We start from the raw sequence: 15,000 nt of genomic DNA, 5'->3' as shown, positions 1-15,000 counted from the left end.
CCATGCACAGCACAGGACACACCACACACAGGTCACACAGGATGTTAATGACCTGAATGCAGCATGAACTCAACACAGCTACAGTCACAACACCGTGTCAGTCACAGTGTTTACACATCAGGGTCCTCACACACTACACACTCCTGAATGTTCAACTAACGTTAGCTTCATATTCACTAATGGATATTTCTTTTATTTTGTTACTTATAATGTCAATAAGAACTAACTAGAGATTTAACACTAATATCATATATTTATTTATTGTTTATTAACCTGAAATGATTATAATGTAGACGCGAACGTTCATCTGTCTGTCTCGGGGTTATTCCGTGGGGGGTGGAGGAGTGCTAATCCTCATAATACTAATACAACTAAAAGTAAAAAGCACCAATTCTAATAATTTCATACATCATTTGTACCTTAAAACATCATCAATACACAACCACATGCAGCCTGACAACACACACACACACACACACACACACACACACACACACACACACACACACACACACACACACAGAAACAAGGACGAGATATTAGACTGTATTTCTCTCTGCAGTATAAAATAATGTGCTGGAAATTTTCACTTGTCTGTAAAACCACAAACTAACAGGAAGTGATTTCTGTGGTCACCAAGTCGCCTGCTATAATGAGACTATTAACAGAACAGGAAGTCACCTGTCAGTCATGGCTTTATGTACTTATGATGACATCGAGGTGTGTGTGTGTGTGTGTGTGTGTGTGTGTGTGTGTGTGTGTGAGTGAGAGACAGACAGACACATCACCTCGTACTCCTCCTTAAAGCCGTAACTGTCAGACGTCTTCATCAGGTTAATGTGCTGCAGTAAATCTGCCACTCGGATGGCTGGGTGAAGTTGTCCTGTCTGATACGGAGACTCAGCTCCTTCACAGTGGAATCGAGGAACATCCAACAACCTGCTGTTTTCTGCTGCTGCATGGTTCTCGTCTACACACACACACACACACACACACACACACACACACACACACACACACACACACACACACACACACACACACACACACACAGACACACAAACACACACACAATAAATCATATTCAATACAATTGATTGAATATATATTGTGTTAAAAAGCAAAAAAACAGATCGAATGTAGGAGATCTGAGCATAACAGTTTAACATTTCGGAGCCTTTCACCATGTACCACTCGCATGTGATACGCAGTGATACACTACAGTATATAACACTACAGTATATAACACTACACTACAGTATATAACACTACAGTATATAACACTACACTACAGTATATAACACTACATTATATAACACTACACTACAGTATATAACACTACACTACAGTATATAACACTACAGTATATAACACTACAGTATATAACACTACACTATAGTATATAACAGTACAGTATATAACACTACAGTATATAACACTACACTACAGTATATAACACTACAGTATATAACACTACACTACAGTATATAACACTACACTACAGTATATAACACTACAGTATATAACACTACAGTATATAACACTACACTATAGTATATAACAGTACAGTATATAACACTACAGTATATAACACTACACTACAGTATATAACACTACAGTATATAACACTACAGTATATAACACTACACTACAGTATATAACACTACAGTATATAACACTACACTACAGTATATAACACTACAGTATATAACACTACAGTATATAACACTACACTACAGTATATAACACTACAGTATATAACACTACAGTATATAACACTACACTACAGTATATAACACTACAGTATATAACACTACACTACAGTATATAACACTACAGTATATAACACTACAGTATATAACACTACACTACAGGATATAACACTACAGTATATAACACTACAGTATATAACACTACACTACAGTATATAACACTACAGTATATAACACTACAGTATATAACACTACAGTATATAACACTACACTACAGTATATAACACTACAGTATATAACACTACAGTATATAACACTACACTACAGTATATAACACTACAGTATATAACACTACAGTATATAACACTACACTATAGTATATAACACTACAGTATATAACACTACAGTATATAACACTACAGTATATAACACTACACTACAGTATATAACACTACAGTATATAACACTACACTACAGTATATAACACTACACTACAGTATATAACACTACACTACAGTATATAACACTACACTACAGTATATAACACTACAGTATATAACACTACACTACAGTATATAACACTACAGTATATAACAGTACAGTATATAACACTACAGTATATAACACTACAGTATATAACAGTACAGTATATAACACTACAGTATATAACACTACACTACAGTATATAACACTACAGTATATAACACTACACTATTAACACTACAGTATATAACACTACACTACAGTATATAACACTACAGTAATATAACACTACAGTATACTAACACTACCGGTATATAACACTACACTACAGTATATAAACCTACAGTATATAACACTACACTACAGTATATAACACTACAGTATATAACACTACACTACAGTATATAACACTACAGTATCTAACAGCTACACTCGTATATAACACTACCAGTATATAACACTACAGTATAACACTACACTACAGTATATAACACTACAGTATATAACACTACACAGTAATATACACTACAAGTATATAACACTACACTACAGTATATAACACTACATTATATAACACTACACTACAGTATATAAACACTACACTACAGGATATAACACTACAGTATATAACACTACAGTATATAAACACTACACTCTACAGTATATAACACTACACTACAGTATATAACACAACTACAGTATATACCCACTACAGTATATAACACTACAGTATATAACACTACACTACAGTATATAACACTACAGTATACAACACTACAGTATATAACACTACACGACAGTATATAACACTACACTACAGTATATAACACTACAGTATATAACCACGACACTACAGTATTAACACTACAGTATATAACACTACAGTATATAACACTACACTACAGTATATAACACTACACAACAGTATATAACACTACAGTATATACACTACAGTATATAACACTACACTATAGTATATAACACTACAGTATATAACACTACCTACAGTATATAACACTACATAGTATATAACACTACAGTATATAACACTACACTACAGTATATAATCACTACAGGTATTAACACTACAGTATATAACACTACAGTATATAACACTACACTACAGTATATAACACTACAGTATATAACACTACAGTATATAACACTACACTACAGTATATAACACTACAGTATATAACACTACACTACAGTATATAACACTACAGTATATAACACTACAGTATATAACATTACACTACAGTATATAACACTACAGTATATAACACTACACTACAGTATATAACACTACAGTATATAACACTACACTACAGTATATAACACTACAGTATATAACACTACACTACAGTATATAACACTACAGTATATAACACTACACTACAGTATATAACACTACAGTATATAACACTACACTACAGTATATAACACTACAGTATATAACACTACACTACAGTATATAACACTACACTACAGGATATAACACTACAGTATATAACACTACAGTATATAACACTACAGTATATAACACTACACTACAGTATATAACACTACAGTATATAACACTACACTACAGTATATAACACTACAGTATATAACACTACACTACAGTATATAACACTACACTACAGTATATAACACTACACTACAGTATATAACACTACAGTATATAACACTACAGTATATAACACTACAGTATATAACACTACACTACAGTATATAACACTACAGTATATAACACTACAGTATATAACACTACACTACAGTATATAACACTACAGTATATAACACTACACTACAGTATATAACACTACAGTATATAACACTACAGTATATAACACTACACTACAGTATATAACACTACAGTATATAACACTACAGTATATAACACTACACTACAGTATATAACACTACAGTATATAACACTACACTACAGTATATAACACTACACTACAGTATATAACACTACAGTATATAACACTACACTACAGTATATAACACTACAGTATATAACACTACACTACAGTATATAACACTACAGTATATAACACTACACTACAGTATATAACACTACAGTATATAACACTACACTACAGTATATAACACTACACTACAGGATATAACACTACAGTATATAACACTACACTACAGTATATAACACTACAGTATATAACACTACAGTATATAACACTACACTACAGTATATAACACTACACTACAGTATATAACACTACAGTATATAACACTACACTACAGTATATAACACTACAGTATATAACACTACAGTATATAACACTACACTACAGTATATAACACTACACTACAGTATATAACACTACAGTATATAACACTACACTACAGTATATAACACTACAGTATATAACACTACAGTATATAACACTACACTACAGTATATAACACTACAGTATATAACACTACACTACAGTATATAACACTACACTACAGTATATAACACTACAGTATATAACACTACAGTATATAACACTACACTACAGTATATAACACTACAGTATATAACACTACAGTATATAACACTACAGTATATAACACTACAGTATATAACACTACAGTATATAACACTACACTACAGTATATAACACTACAGTATATAACACTACAGTATATAACACTACAGTATATAACACTACACTACAGTATATAACACTACAGTATATAACACTACAGTATATAACACTACACTACAGTATATAACACTACAGTATATAACACTACAGTATATAACACTACAGTATATAACACTACACTACAGTATATAACACTACAGTATATAACACTACACTACAGTATATAACACTACAGTATATAACACTACACTACAGTATATAACACTACAGTATATAACACTACACTACAGTATATAACACTACACTACAGTATATAACACTACAGTATATAACACTACACTACAGTATATAACACTACAGTATATAACACTAAAGTATATAACACTACAGTATATAACACTACACTACAGTATATAACACTACACTACAGTATATAACACTACAGTAAATAACACTACACTACAGTATATAACACTACACTACAGTATATAACACTACAGTATATAACACTACAGTATATAACACTACACTATATAACACTACAGTATATAACACTACAGTATATAACACTACACTACAGTATATAACACTACAGTATATAACACTACAGTATATAACACTACACTATATAACACTACAGTATATAACACTACAGTATATAACACTACACTACAGTATATAACACTACACTATATAACACTACAGTATATAACACTACAGTATATAACACTACAGTATATAACACTACACTACAGTATATAACACTACACTATATAACACTACAGTATATAACACTACAGTATATAACACTACAGTATATATACTATATGGTTCAGTGTATAATGATAAACAGGTCCGTGGGCAGTTTAAAGCTTTAGTCGTTTAAATAAGTAGTCAGTAAAATGATGTGAAGACAAGGACATGCTATAAATCTGTATGAGATGCCATAGTGCTAAAGAGGTTTAGAACAGACGCTTCTATTTTATATACACGTCTGTCTCTGTCTGTCTGTGTCTTTCAGCCTGCCTGTCTATCTCTCTGTCTGTCTGTCTTTCAGCCTGCCTGTCTGTGTCTGTCTGTCTGTGTCTGTCTGTCTGTGTCTGTGTGTCTGTGTCTGTCTGTCTGTCTGCCTGTGTCTTTCAGCCTGTCTGTCTGTCTGTGTCTGTCTGTCTGCCTGTGTCTTTCAGCCTGTCTGTGTCTGTCTGTCTGCCTGTGTCTTTCAGCCTGTCTGTCTGTGTCTGTCTGTCTGCGTCTGTCTGTCTGCCTGTGTCTTTCAGCCTGTCTGTCTGTCTGTGTCTGTCTGTCTGCCTGTGTCTTTCAGCCTGTCTGTCTGCCTGTGTCTTTCAGCCTGTCTGTCTGCCTGTGTCTTTCAGCCTGTCTGTCTGTCTGTGTCTGTCTGTCTGCCTGTGTCTTTCAGCCTGTCTGTCTGCCTGTGTCTTTCAGCCTGTCTGTCTGCCTGTGTCTTTCAGCCTGTCTGTCTGTCTGTGTCTGTCTGTCTGCCTGTGTCTTTCAGCCTGTCTGTCTGTCTGCCCCAGTATATTAGTTTATACAGACTGATCCCCGTATATTAGATTATACAGACTGATCCCCGTATATACATGTGTATGGTGTACAAAAAGTGTGTGTGTGTCTTTGTGTGTGTGTGTGTGTGTGTGTGTGTGTGTGTGTACATATATATATATATACATATGTGTGTGTGTGTGTGTGTGTGTGTGTGTGTGTGTGTGCGTGTGTGTGAGTGTCTGTGTGTATATATATGTATGTGTCTGTGTGTATATGTATGTATGTGTGTGTGTGTGTGTGTGTGTGTGTGTGTGTGTGTGTGTGTATATACTCACCAGTAATAGGCACTATCCAGTTAGCATGTAAAAGACAGTATGATTTTAGAGAAGGTTTTTAAAACTTAAAACTTTCATTTTCACTAAGAGGTGAGTAAGAAAAAAAGATCATAACACGATACACACACTACCCCCCTCCCCCATGTGTATGAGTGTGTGTGTGTGTGTGTGTGTGTGTGTGTGTGTGTGTGTGTGTGTGTATGGGTGTGTGCGTATGAGTGTGTGCGCGCGTGTGTATGAGTGTGTGTGTGTGTGTATGGGTGTGTGTATGAGTGTGTGCGCGCGTGTGTATGAGTGTGTGTGGGTGTATGGGTGTGTGTATGAGTGTGTGTGGGTGTATGGGTGTGTGTATGAGTGTGTGCGCGCGTGTGTATGAGTGTGTGTGTGTGTGTGTGTGGGTGTGTGTATGAGTGTGTGCGCGCGTGTGTATGAGTGTGTGTGTGTGTGTGTGTGTATGTGTGTGTGTATGAGTGTGTGCGCACGTGTATATGAGTGTGTGTGTGTGTGTATGGGTGTGTGTATGAGTGTGTGCGCGCGTGTGTATGAGTGTGTGTGTGTGTGTGTATGTGTGTGTGTATGAGTGTGTGTGTGTGTGTGTGTGTGTGTGCGCTATGTGGCATGTCCGGTCATGTTAAGTGTGTGTTCTGATCTGACTTTAACTCAGCCGGTTGGTGAAACTGCACAGACTTGTTAACTGTCACTTTTGCTTTGTTAAAGTGCAGAGTCTCTCAGAGGAGACACTAAACCAGGAGATAAGATGTGTGTGTGTGTATTAACACACACACACACACACACACACACACACAAACACACACACACACACGGTTTATTCTGTAGTTCTGGGACCTGTTCAAATGTCACAAAGCACAATAGAATGCCTGAGAATGAAGACTTTCTCTCCCTCTCACACACACACACGATTTTTTGGTCCACATAAAGAAAGACTCCACATGACGATTAATAACCGAGTGATTGTGTGTGTGTGTGTGTGTGTGTGTGTGTGTGTGTGTGTGTGTGTGATTACATAATGAGGACCAGTTTAAACACACACAAAATAAACAAGGACCACTTGTCCACAGAATTACATTTCATAAACAAGTCCCTATCATGATATAAACTGTATATTACACACACACTAATACTGTTAGAATCGATTTAAAGAGAAAACACATTTTATATAATTATTTTAAACATCTAGGTTAAGAATAATTCCGGTTATTAAACTCAGGAGGGTTTTTTTTTTCAGTTCCCACCTACACTGTGGTATTAATTAGAAAATGGAGGAGATTCGAGAGAAATCTAGAAATTTGAAAGCTAATGTCAGCCTCATCGCTCTGTACGTTCATCGGTGTTTGGTGTCATTCTGATGCGAACGTGATAGAACTCAGATCCAACATCGGGCGGATTAGATTCTAATCTCTGGATGATTAATACAATATAAACACTCTGTGGACACAGTGGTTATGGGCCATGAACAAAACACCAAAAGGCATGATGGGAAACCGGTCCAGGTCGTGTATCAGAGGTGTTCGTCTCTCACATGTCTCCAGAGGACAATATTCTGTCTCAACGGTGTGGAAATCAACCTACGAGCTTCATCAGACGTGTGACGGCTAACTGGGGTTAATTTTGGAGTTAGGAGGTTTGGTTAAAGACCTCTGATACACGGGAAGACACAAATAAAGTAAAATAATGATTAGGACTTTAATAAAAGCCTCACCGAGCACAGCTGTGGGCACAAGTGGGTCGTTGGGCACTGTAATAATAATAATAATAATAATAATAATAATAATAATAATAATAATAATAACAACACACATCATACTTCTATAATGTAGAAATTATTTAGAAAATAAATGTTTTTTTTTATGTGACAGACATTTTTATCTCTTTCCTACCATTTAAAAACAATCATTTTAATTATTTTAAGCTAAACTAAATAAATAAATAAATTACTGTGACGATTCATCTGGCAACATTCGGTATAATTAAATATATAATATTTATTTAAGGTTTCAATTAAATCACTATTTGACTGTCGACATGGAACCTGTTCATATTTACAACATGAAACCGGAGATATAAATCACCATAAACAAGAAGCTTTAAATCTATTTACATTCTATTGGTTTTAAATAGTTTTTTTTATTGTTCTTTTTTGTTCCTTCTTCGATCTTCGATTGGAACAATTTGTTGCGTGTGTAAAGATTTCGAACACACAGCCTACAAAACCTTGAAAAAAAAACTTCGGCTAGTTTGGAAATGATGCTAATCTTTAGGTTCTCCGTGAGAAACGTTGCGAGCGCTTACACACACTCACACTCACACACACACACACACACACACACACACACACACACACACACACACACACACACACACACACACACACTCGAGTCACCCACCATGAGATTCACACTAAAAACCACAACGAGCTGAATTTTTACAGCAAATTTTCACGTCACCGAGCTTGCCGTGTCGGATTAATTAGCCGGAGGCTAACGGTGTTAGCTTACTGTCATTTTTCTGTTTTACATTTTCACAGAACAAACGACAAAACCACAAAAAAGAAAAAAAAAAGAAAAAAAATGTTGTATTGTAGAAATCGAAACATCATCGCCACGCCTACGTGGATTTCCCGGTAGGTGAGAGAGTGTGTGTGTGTGAGAAGATTAGTTTGATTATTTTTACATCATTAAACACTGAAAATCAGTTCAAATCTCAACAAATCTTTTGGAATAACTGTTTTTTTTTCTTTCATATATTTCTGCAGATAAAAAGAGAATGAGCTGTAAAGCATCGAGGACGCTGACTTCCCCGAGCTGCTCATGTTCCTCAGGCTGCACTTACATCGGTTGTTGAAGCTGTGTGAGTCCATGAAGGTGACGGTCACGGGTTCCTCCGTGTGCAGCGTGTTCTGCTCGGCGTAGCTCCGGTCCATGGCGTTCACCATGTGCGTCATCTCCTGCCGCGCGTTTCCAGCCGTGTCCTTGCGCTTCTTAGCCAGTTTCCTGACAAATCCAGCACATTCAGGTGATTAGTTCATTAACATTTTTAAAACTTCAGTCACCCAGACACCAGAAAACACCACAGAATGAACAGAAGGAGAAAGCTTCAGCAAGCGATTAGTGAAACCCAGCGAGAAAACGATCCCGAGATCCTGACATGCAGCACAGAGAACCTTTAGGACCAGAGCTCCAGCAGAGCTTCACCAGAGCTCCACCAGAGCTTCACCAGAGCTCCACCAGAGCATCAGCAGAGCTTCACCTGAGCTCCACCAGAGCTCCACCAGAGCATCAGCAGAGCTCCACCAGAGCTTCACCAGAGCTCCACCAGAGCTCCACCAGAGCTCCACCAGAGCTCCACCAGAGCAGGACTAACAGAAGCCAGATGTTAACGTTACAGCACTGATTACTTTACACAGCTTTCCATCATTATATTAAGACTTCCATGCTAGGTTTCATCCAGGGTTCAAGCTTCCAGAAGGATCAGCCACAAAGGAGCTTCAACAGTTTCTGCACACAAACAAATTGAACTTCCGACTGATTCTGTGAGGCGGAGTCAGGGGCGGGGCCAGACCTCACTAAAGTTCCGTAATATCTGTATTAAAGTTGAACATGTTTATAGACATCACACTCGCACACATCTGAGGCTTGTCCCAGACGTGGTTTAGCTTAGTTACGCTAGTTAGAATAAAACCCGGGCTTTATGATGAAGAGTTGCATCATCATCCTGCGTGGTCCAGCACACAGGGACATCAGACGGCTTTCTACAGTTTTACTGTCTGATTCTAACAAATCGTTTCTTTTTTCCTTTAGTAAAACTACAGCGTTGTCACGTGTTTGTCCGTCGTAGCGACACACACTTACACCGCTAACAGCAAACCCACATTATAAACAAACAAACAAACAAACAAACAAACAAACAGCTAAACAAATGTAAATGTGAGCACCAGCCAGTGAGTGTGAAGGTATTAAGAGATGAAGAGCAGGCGTGATACACACAATCGCGCACACACTCGCACACACACACACTCTCTCACGCAGACACACACTCTCACGCAGACACACACTCTCACATACACACGCATACACACACAGACACACACATATACACAGACATACACACACACACACACACACACACACACACACACATACACACACACACACAGACATGCACACATGACAATAAGGAAAGTAATAAAGAATGGAAGAGAGAAAATGAAAGACAGACACAAATGCAGCATTCTTTTTTCAACTAACACAGCGCTCAGGTCATGAGGAGCACGGAGCATGTTGGAGCTGAGACACATGGCAGCGGCTTTGTGATTGGTCGGTTGTTTGTTTGGTTTAAAAGCGAGTCACTTGAAAAAAGGATACTGCATCTTTAAAACACTAACAGAACTAACCGAGAGACAAAGACCAACAAGCCCTGGGCTCGGCTTTAAGCAGCCCCCTTTTTTACTTACAGGTAATATGAGTAAGAATAGTAGGTCCTCCTGGCAAGCGAATGAGAAAAAACAGCAAACAGCACAAACACAATGAAGAAAATAGAGAATAGGGGTCAATGCACACACTCTTTGTCCAACAGAAGCAGCAAATTTTGTCTTTATTGTATTTTTAGCTTCATCCTTTTTTTTGTTCTTATTTTACAAAAGCAGGGATATTTTTTTCCCTGACAATTTGAATGCAACCTGAAAAAATAAAGCAAAGCAAAGCAATAAATAAATAAATAAATAAATAAACATCACAGCATGCAGAGCTGACGTAGGATTTTTACAGCATCACCATCAACATGTGCCAATTTTCATTCTTACTGTCTAAAATATCTATTTATTTATCTATTTATTTATTTATTTGTTTGTTTGTTTGCTTGTTTATTTATTTATTTATTTGTTTAGTCATGAACAGAACTGGCTGTAAACAGATGATTTAAAGGCGGGGTCTCCGATTTTTGAGAAACGCTTCAGAAAACCGAGTCAGGCCAAATAATAAACAAAAATCAAAACTAAGGTGTAGCCAATGAGCAGAAAGGGGCGTGTCTTGTCGATATGGGCGGAGAGAGTGTTCAGTGCGCATGTGTGACATTAGCAGAAAGCGGTTTTAACATCGACATGGAGGATAAAAACAAAGAAAGAAAGAGAAGAAAGACTTACGATAAGGACAAGAAGTAGGACGTGTTAATATAGGATCAGCTTTCCAGCGCTGGAGAGAACTGAAGGAGCAGGAAGTCGGCCACATATTCACAGGTTGGAGTTTCCCGAGTCAATAACTCCTGAGCTAAACGCTGTTACTACACAAATAACACCTCTTTTCTATCGTAGTAATGTAGAGAGGCAGCTACAACCGCGTTTTGTGTAGTAACAGCGTTTAGCTCAGGAGTTATCGACTCGGGAAACTCCGACCTGTGAATATGTGGCCGACTTTACTTAAGACGCCGAGGCGCTTTTTTCCTTCTCGATAGGTGAGTAACGTTGGTTTTGCTTTGTTACACAGAACTAATATATGCCTTTGTCCTTTACATCATTATGCTTGTGTGGCATTTTGTCTTGTTTGTTTATCTACAATCGTATTGTTCTTCCCTTCAGCTATGATAAAGACACGTTTCTTTCCGTTAGTCGCCTGGGTTACGTATGTATGTGTGGGCGGAGCTATCGATACAGGGGTGGGACCCGTTTGGGTTACGGGCGTGTTTGTTTTGGTGATTTCAAACGTCAACATTGGCGTTCAAAAATCGGAGACCGCACCTTTAATATTACATTTTACAAACGATAATTTAGCTCTTGTTAGTAAACGTATATATAACGATACGTCATAAATCAGGGAAAGTCCTAGAGAATTGTGACGTGTTCGTTTCTTCGTATCTGTATATCATATATGTGAAAATCCGGCACGTGTTTCTGATGACGTCTGTCCAATTAATTCATCTTTAATCCATAAAGAAAACACAACGTGTCGTGACTTATTCACAGAATTAAAGGGGAAAAAAGAGAAAAATATGCAAATCAAACAATTAACCAACAAACGTCCTGAGAAAAAAAAAATAAAGAAAGAATAAAACACTTAATAAAACACCACATTCCTTGTGACCGCCATTTTAAAGATGCAGTATCTCTGAAAGACATCAGAAATCATGTCTACACAAACACTCGCACATAACATCCAGGACTTTTAGTCAAAATGACAGAAAACCCTCAGAAAATGATTCTGACAGCTCGAGCCAAAGAGAAACTGAGCTTTAATTCATAAAACGTGGAGGATTAAAAATATTATGTCATTCAGGACCAATAAAAGTTTTACTGAATCGGTAAAAGATTCGACACACGAGTTCCAGTCAGTGTGTTTATGAGTGTGTCCACCAGGGGGCAGTGTTGCACCAACAGCTACAGTTACACAGGAGGCGGGAAAGAGAAAGATGTATGATGGAGTCAAAAGTGACGGAACAGCAGAAGATGGTGTAGATTTTAGTTTTAATATAAATATTTAATTTAATCCTGAGCTGTGGGTTCAGGGGAACATGTGGAACATCACAAGCAGGATGTAAAAATGTAGTGATTATTGTCATCACAGGAGGATTATATGGGCTCATGTTCCACACTGAGGTGTGATGTGGTGTGATGTGATGTGATGTGGTGAGGTGTGATGTGATGTGATGTGGTGTGATGTGATGTGATGTGATGTGGTGTGGTGTGGTGTGGTGAGGTGTGGTGTGGTGTGGTGAGGTGTGATGTGGTGTGATGTGATGTGGTGTGGTGAGGTGTGGTGAGGTGTGCTGTGGTGTGGTGTGGTGTGGTGAGGTGTGATGTGGTGTGATGTGGTGTGGTGAGGTGTGGTGAGGTGTGGTGTGGTGTGGTGAGGTGTGGTGAGGTGTGGTGTGGTGAGGTGTGGTGAGGTGTGGTGTGGTGTGGTGTGGTGAGGTGTGGTGTGGTGTGGTGAGGTGTGGTGTGGTGAGGTGTGATGTGGTGTGGTGTGGTGTGGTGTGGTGAGGTGTGATGTGATGTGGTGTGGTGTGGTGTGGTGTGGTGTGGTGTGATGAGGTGTGGTGTGGTGCGGTGTGTGTGTGGTGTGGTGAGGTGTGGTGTTGTGTGGTGTGGTGTGGTGAGGTGTGGTGTGGTGTGGTGTGGTGTGGTGTGGTGTGGTGTGGTGTGGTGTGGTGTGGTGTGGTGAGGTGTGGTGTGGTGTGGTGTGGTGTGGTGTGGTGTGGTGTGGTGTATAATGTGTGGTGTGGTGTATGATGTGTGGTGTGGTGTGGTGTATGATGTGTGGTGTGGTGTATAATGTGTGGTGTGGTGTGGTGTGGTGTATGATGTGTGGTGTGGTGTGGTGTGGTGTGGTGTGGTGTGTGGTGTGGTGTGGTGTATGATGTGTGGTGTGGTGTGGTGTGGTGTGGTGTGGTGTATAATGTGTGGTGTGGTGTGGTGTATAATGTGTGGTGTGGTGTGGTGTGGTGTGGTGTGGTGTGGTGTGGTGTGGTGTGGTGTGCTGTGGTGTGGTGTGGTGTGGTGTGGTGTGGTGTGATGTGTGGGGTTGTGGTGAGGTGGGGTGTGGTGTGGTGTGGTGTGGTGTGCTGTGATGTGTGGTGCGTGTGTGTGCTGTGGTGTGGTGTGGTGTGGTGTGGTGTGGTGTGGTGTGGTGTGGTGTGGTGTGGTGTGGTGTGGTGTGGTGTATGATGTGTGGTGTGGTGTGGTGTGGTGTGGTGTGGTGTGGCGTGTGGTGTGGTGTGGTGTGGTGTGGTGTGGTGTGGTGTGGTGTGGTGTGGTGTGGTGTGATGTGGTGTGGTGTGGTGTGGTGTGGTGTGGTGTGGTGTGGTGTGGTGTGGTGTGGTGAGGTGTGGTGAGGTGAGGTGTGGTGTGGTGAGGTGTGATGTGGTGTGATGTGGTGTGATGAGGTGTGGTGAGGTGTCGTGTGGTGTGATGTGATGTGATGTGATTTGGTGTGGTGTGGTGTGGTGAGGTGAGGTGTGATGTGATGTGGTGAGGTGAGGTGTGATGTGGTGTGGTGAGGTGTGATGTGGTTTGGTGTGGTGTGGTGTGGTGAGGTGTGATGTGATGTGGTGTGGTGTGGTGTGATGAGGTGTGGTGAGGTGTCGTGTGGTGTGATGTGATGTGATGTGATGTGATGTGATGTGATGTGATGTGATGTGGTGAGGTGAGGTGTGGTGTGGTGTGGTGTGGTGTGGTGTGGTGTGGTGTGGTGTGGTGAGGTGTGGTGTGGTGTGGTGTGGTGTGGTGTGGTGTGGTGTGGTGTGGTGTGGTGTGGTGTGCAGCACTCAGACTGACCCTGGATCAGTCTCACTCCCTGATTAAACACCAACACTCTCTCATCAGCACTGTGGTGTGGTGTG

At 39.1% G+C, this 15,000-nt stretch overlaps 1 protein-coding gene across 1 annotated transcript in view; it reads right to left on the bottom strand.

Moving 5' to 3' along the window:
- Window positions 1-15,000, bottom strand: part of ptprk (protein tyrosine phosphatase receptor type K) — a 68,527-nt gene that overhangs the window by 15,427 nt on the left and 38,100 nt on the right. The window contains exons 14-18 of the mRNA XM_047817970.1: window positions 11,126-11,155; window positions 9,505-9,665; window positions 8,375-8,410; window positions 6,655-6,666; window positions 789-970 (exon numbers count right to left, since the gene is read on the bottom strand). Coding sequence (XP_047673926.1) covers window positions 789-970; window positions 6,655-6,666; window positions 8,375-8,410; window positions 9,505-9,665; window positions 11,126-11,155 — 421 coding nt within the window. The remainder of the gene's footprint in view (window positions 1-788; window positions 971-6,654; window positions 6,667-8,374; window positions 8,411-9,504; window positions 9,666-11,125; window positions 11,156-15,000) is intronic.

Source organism: Tachysurus fulvidraco, chromosome 9 (assembly GCF_022655615.1).
Source record: "Tachysurus fulvidraco isolate hzauxx_2018 chromosome 9, HZAU_PFXX_2.0, whole genome shotgun sequence".
NCBI classification, from domain to species: Eukaryota; Metazoa; Chordata; class Actinopteri; order Siluriformes; family Bagridae; genus Tachysurus; species Tachysurus fulvidraco.
Note: the sequence above shows the minus strand (reverse complement) of the source record. Positions and strands in the feature narration are given on the sequence as shown.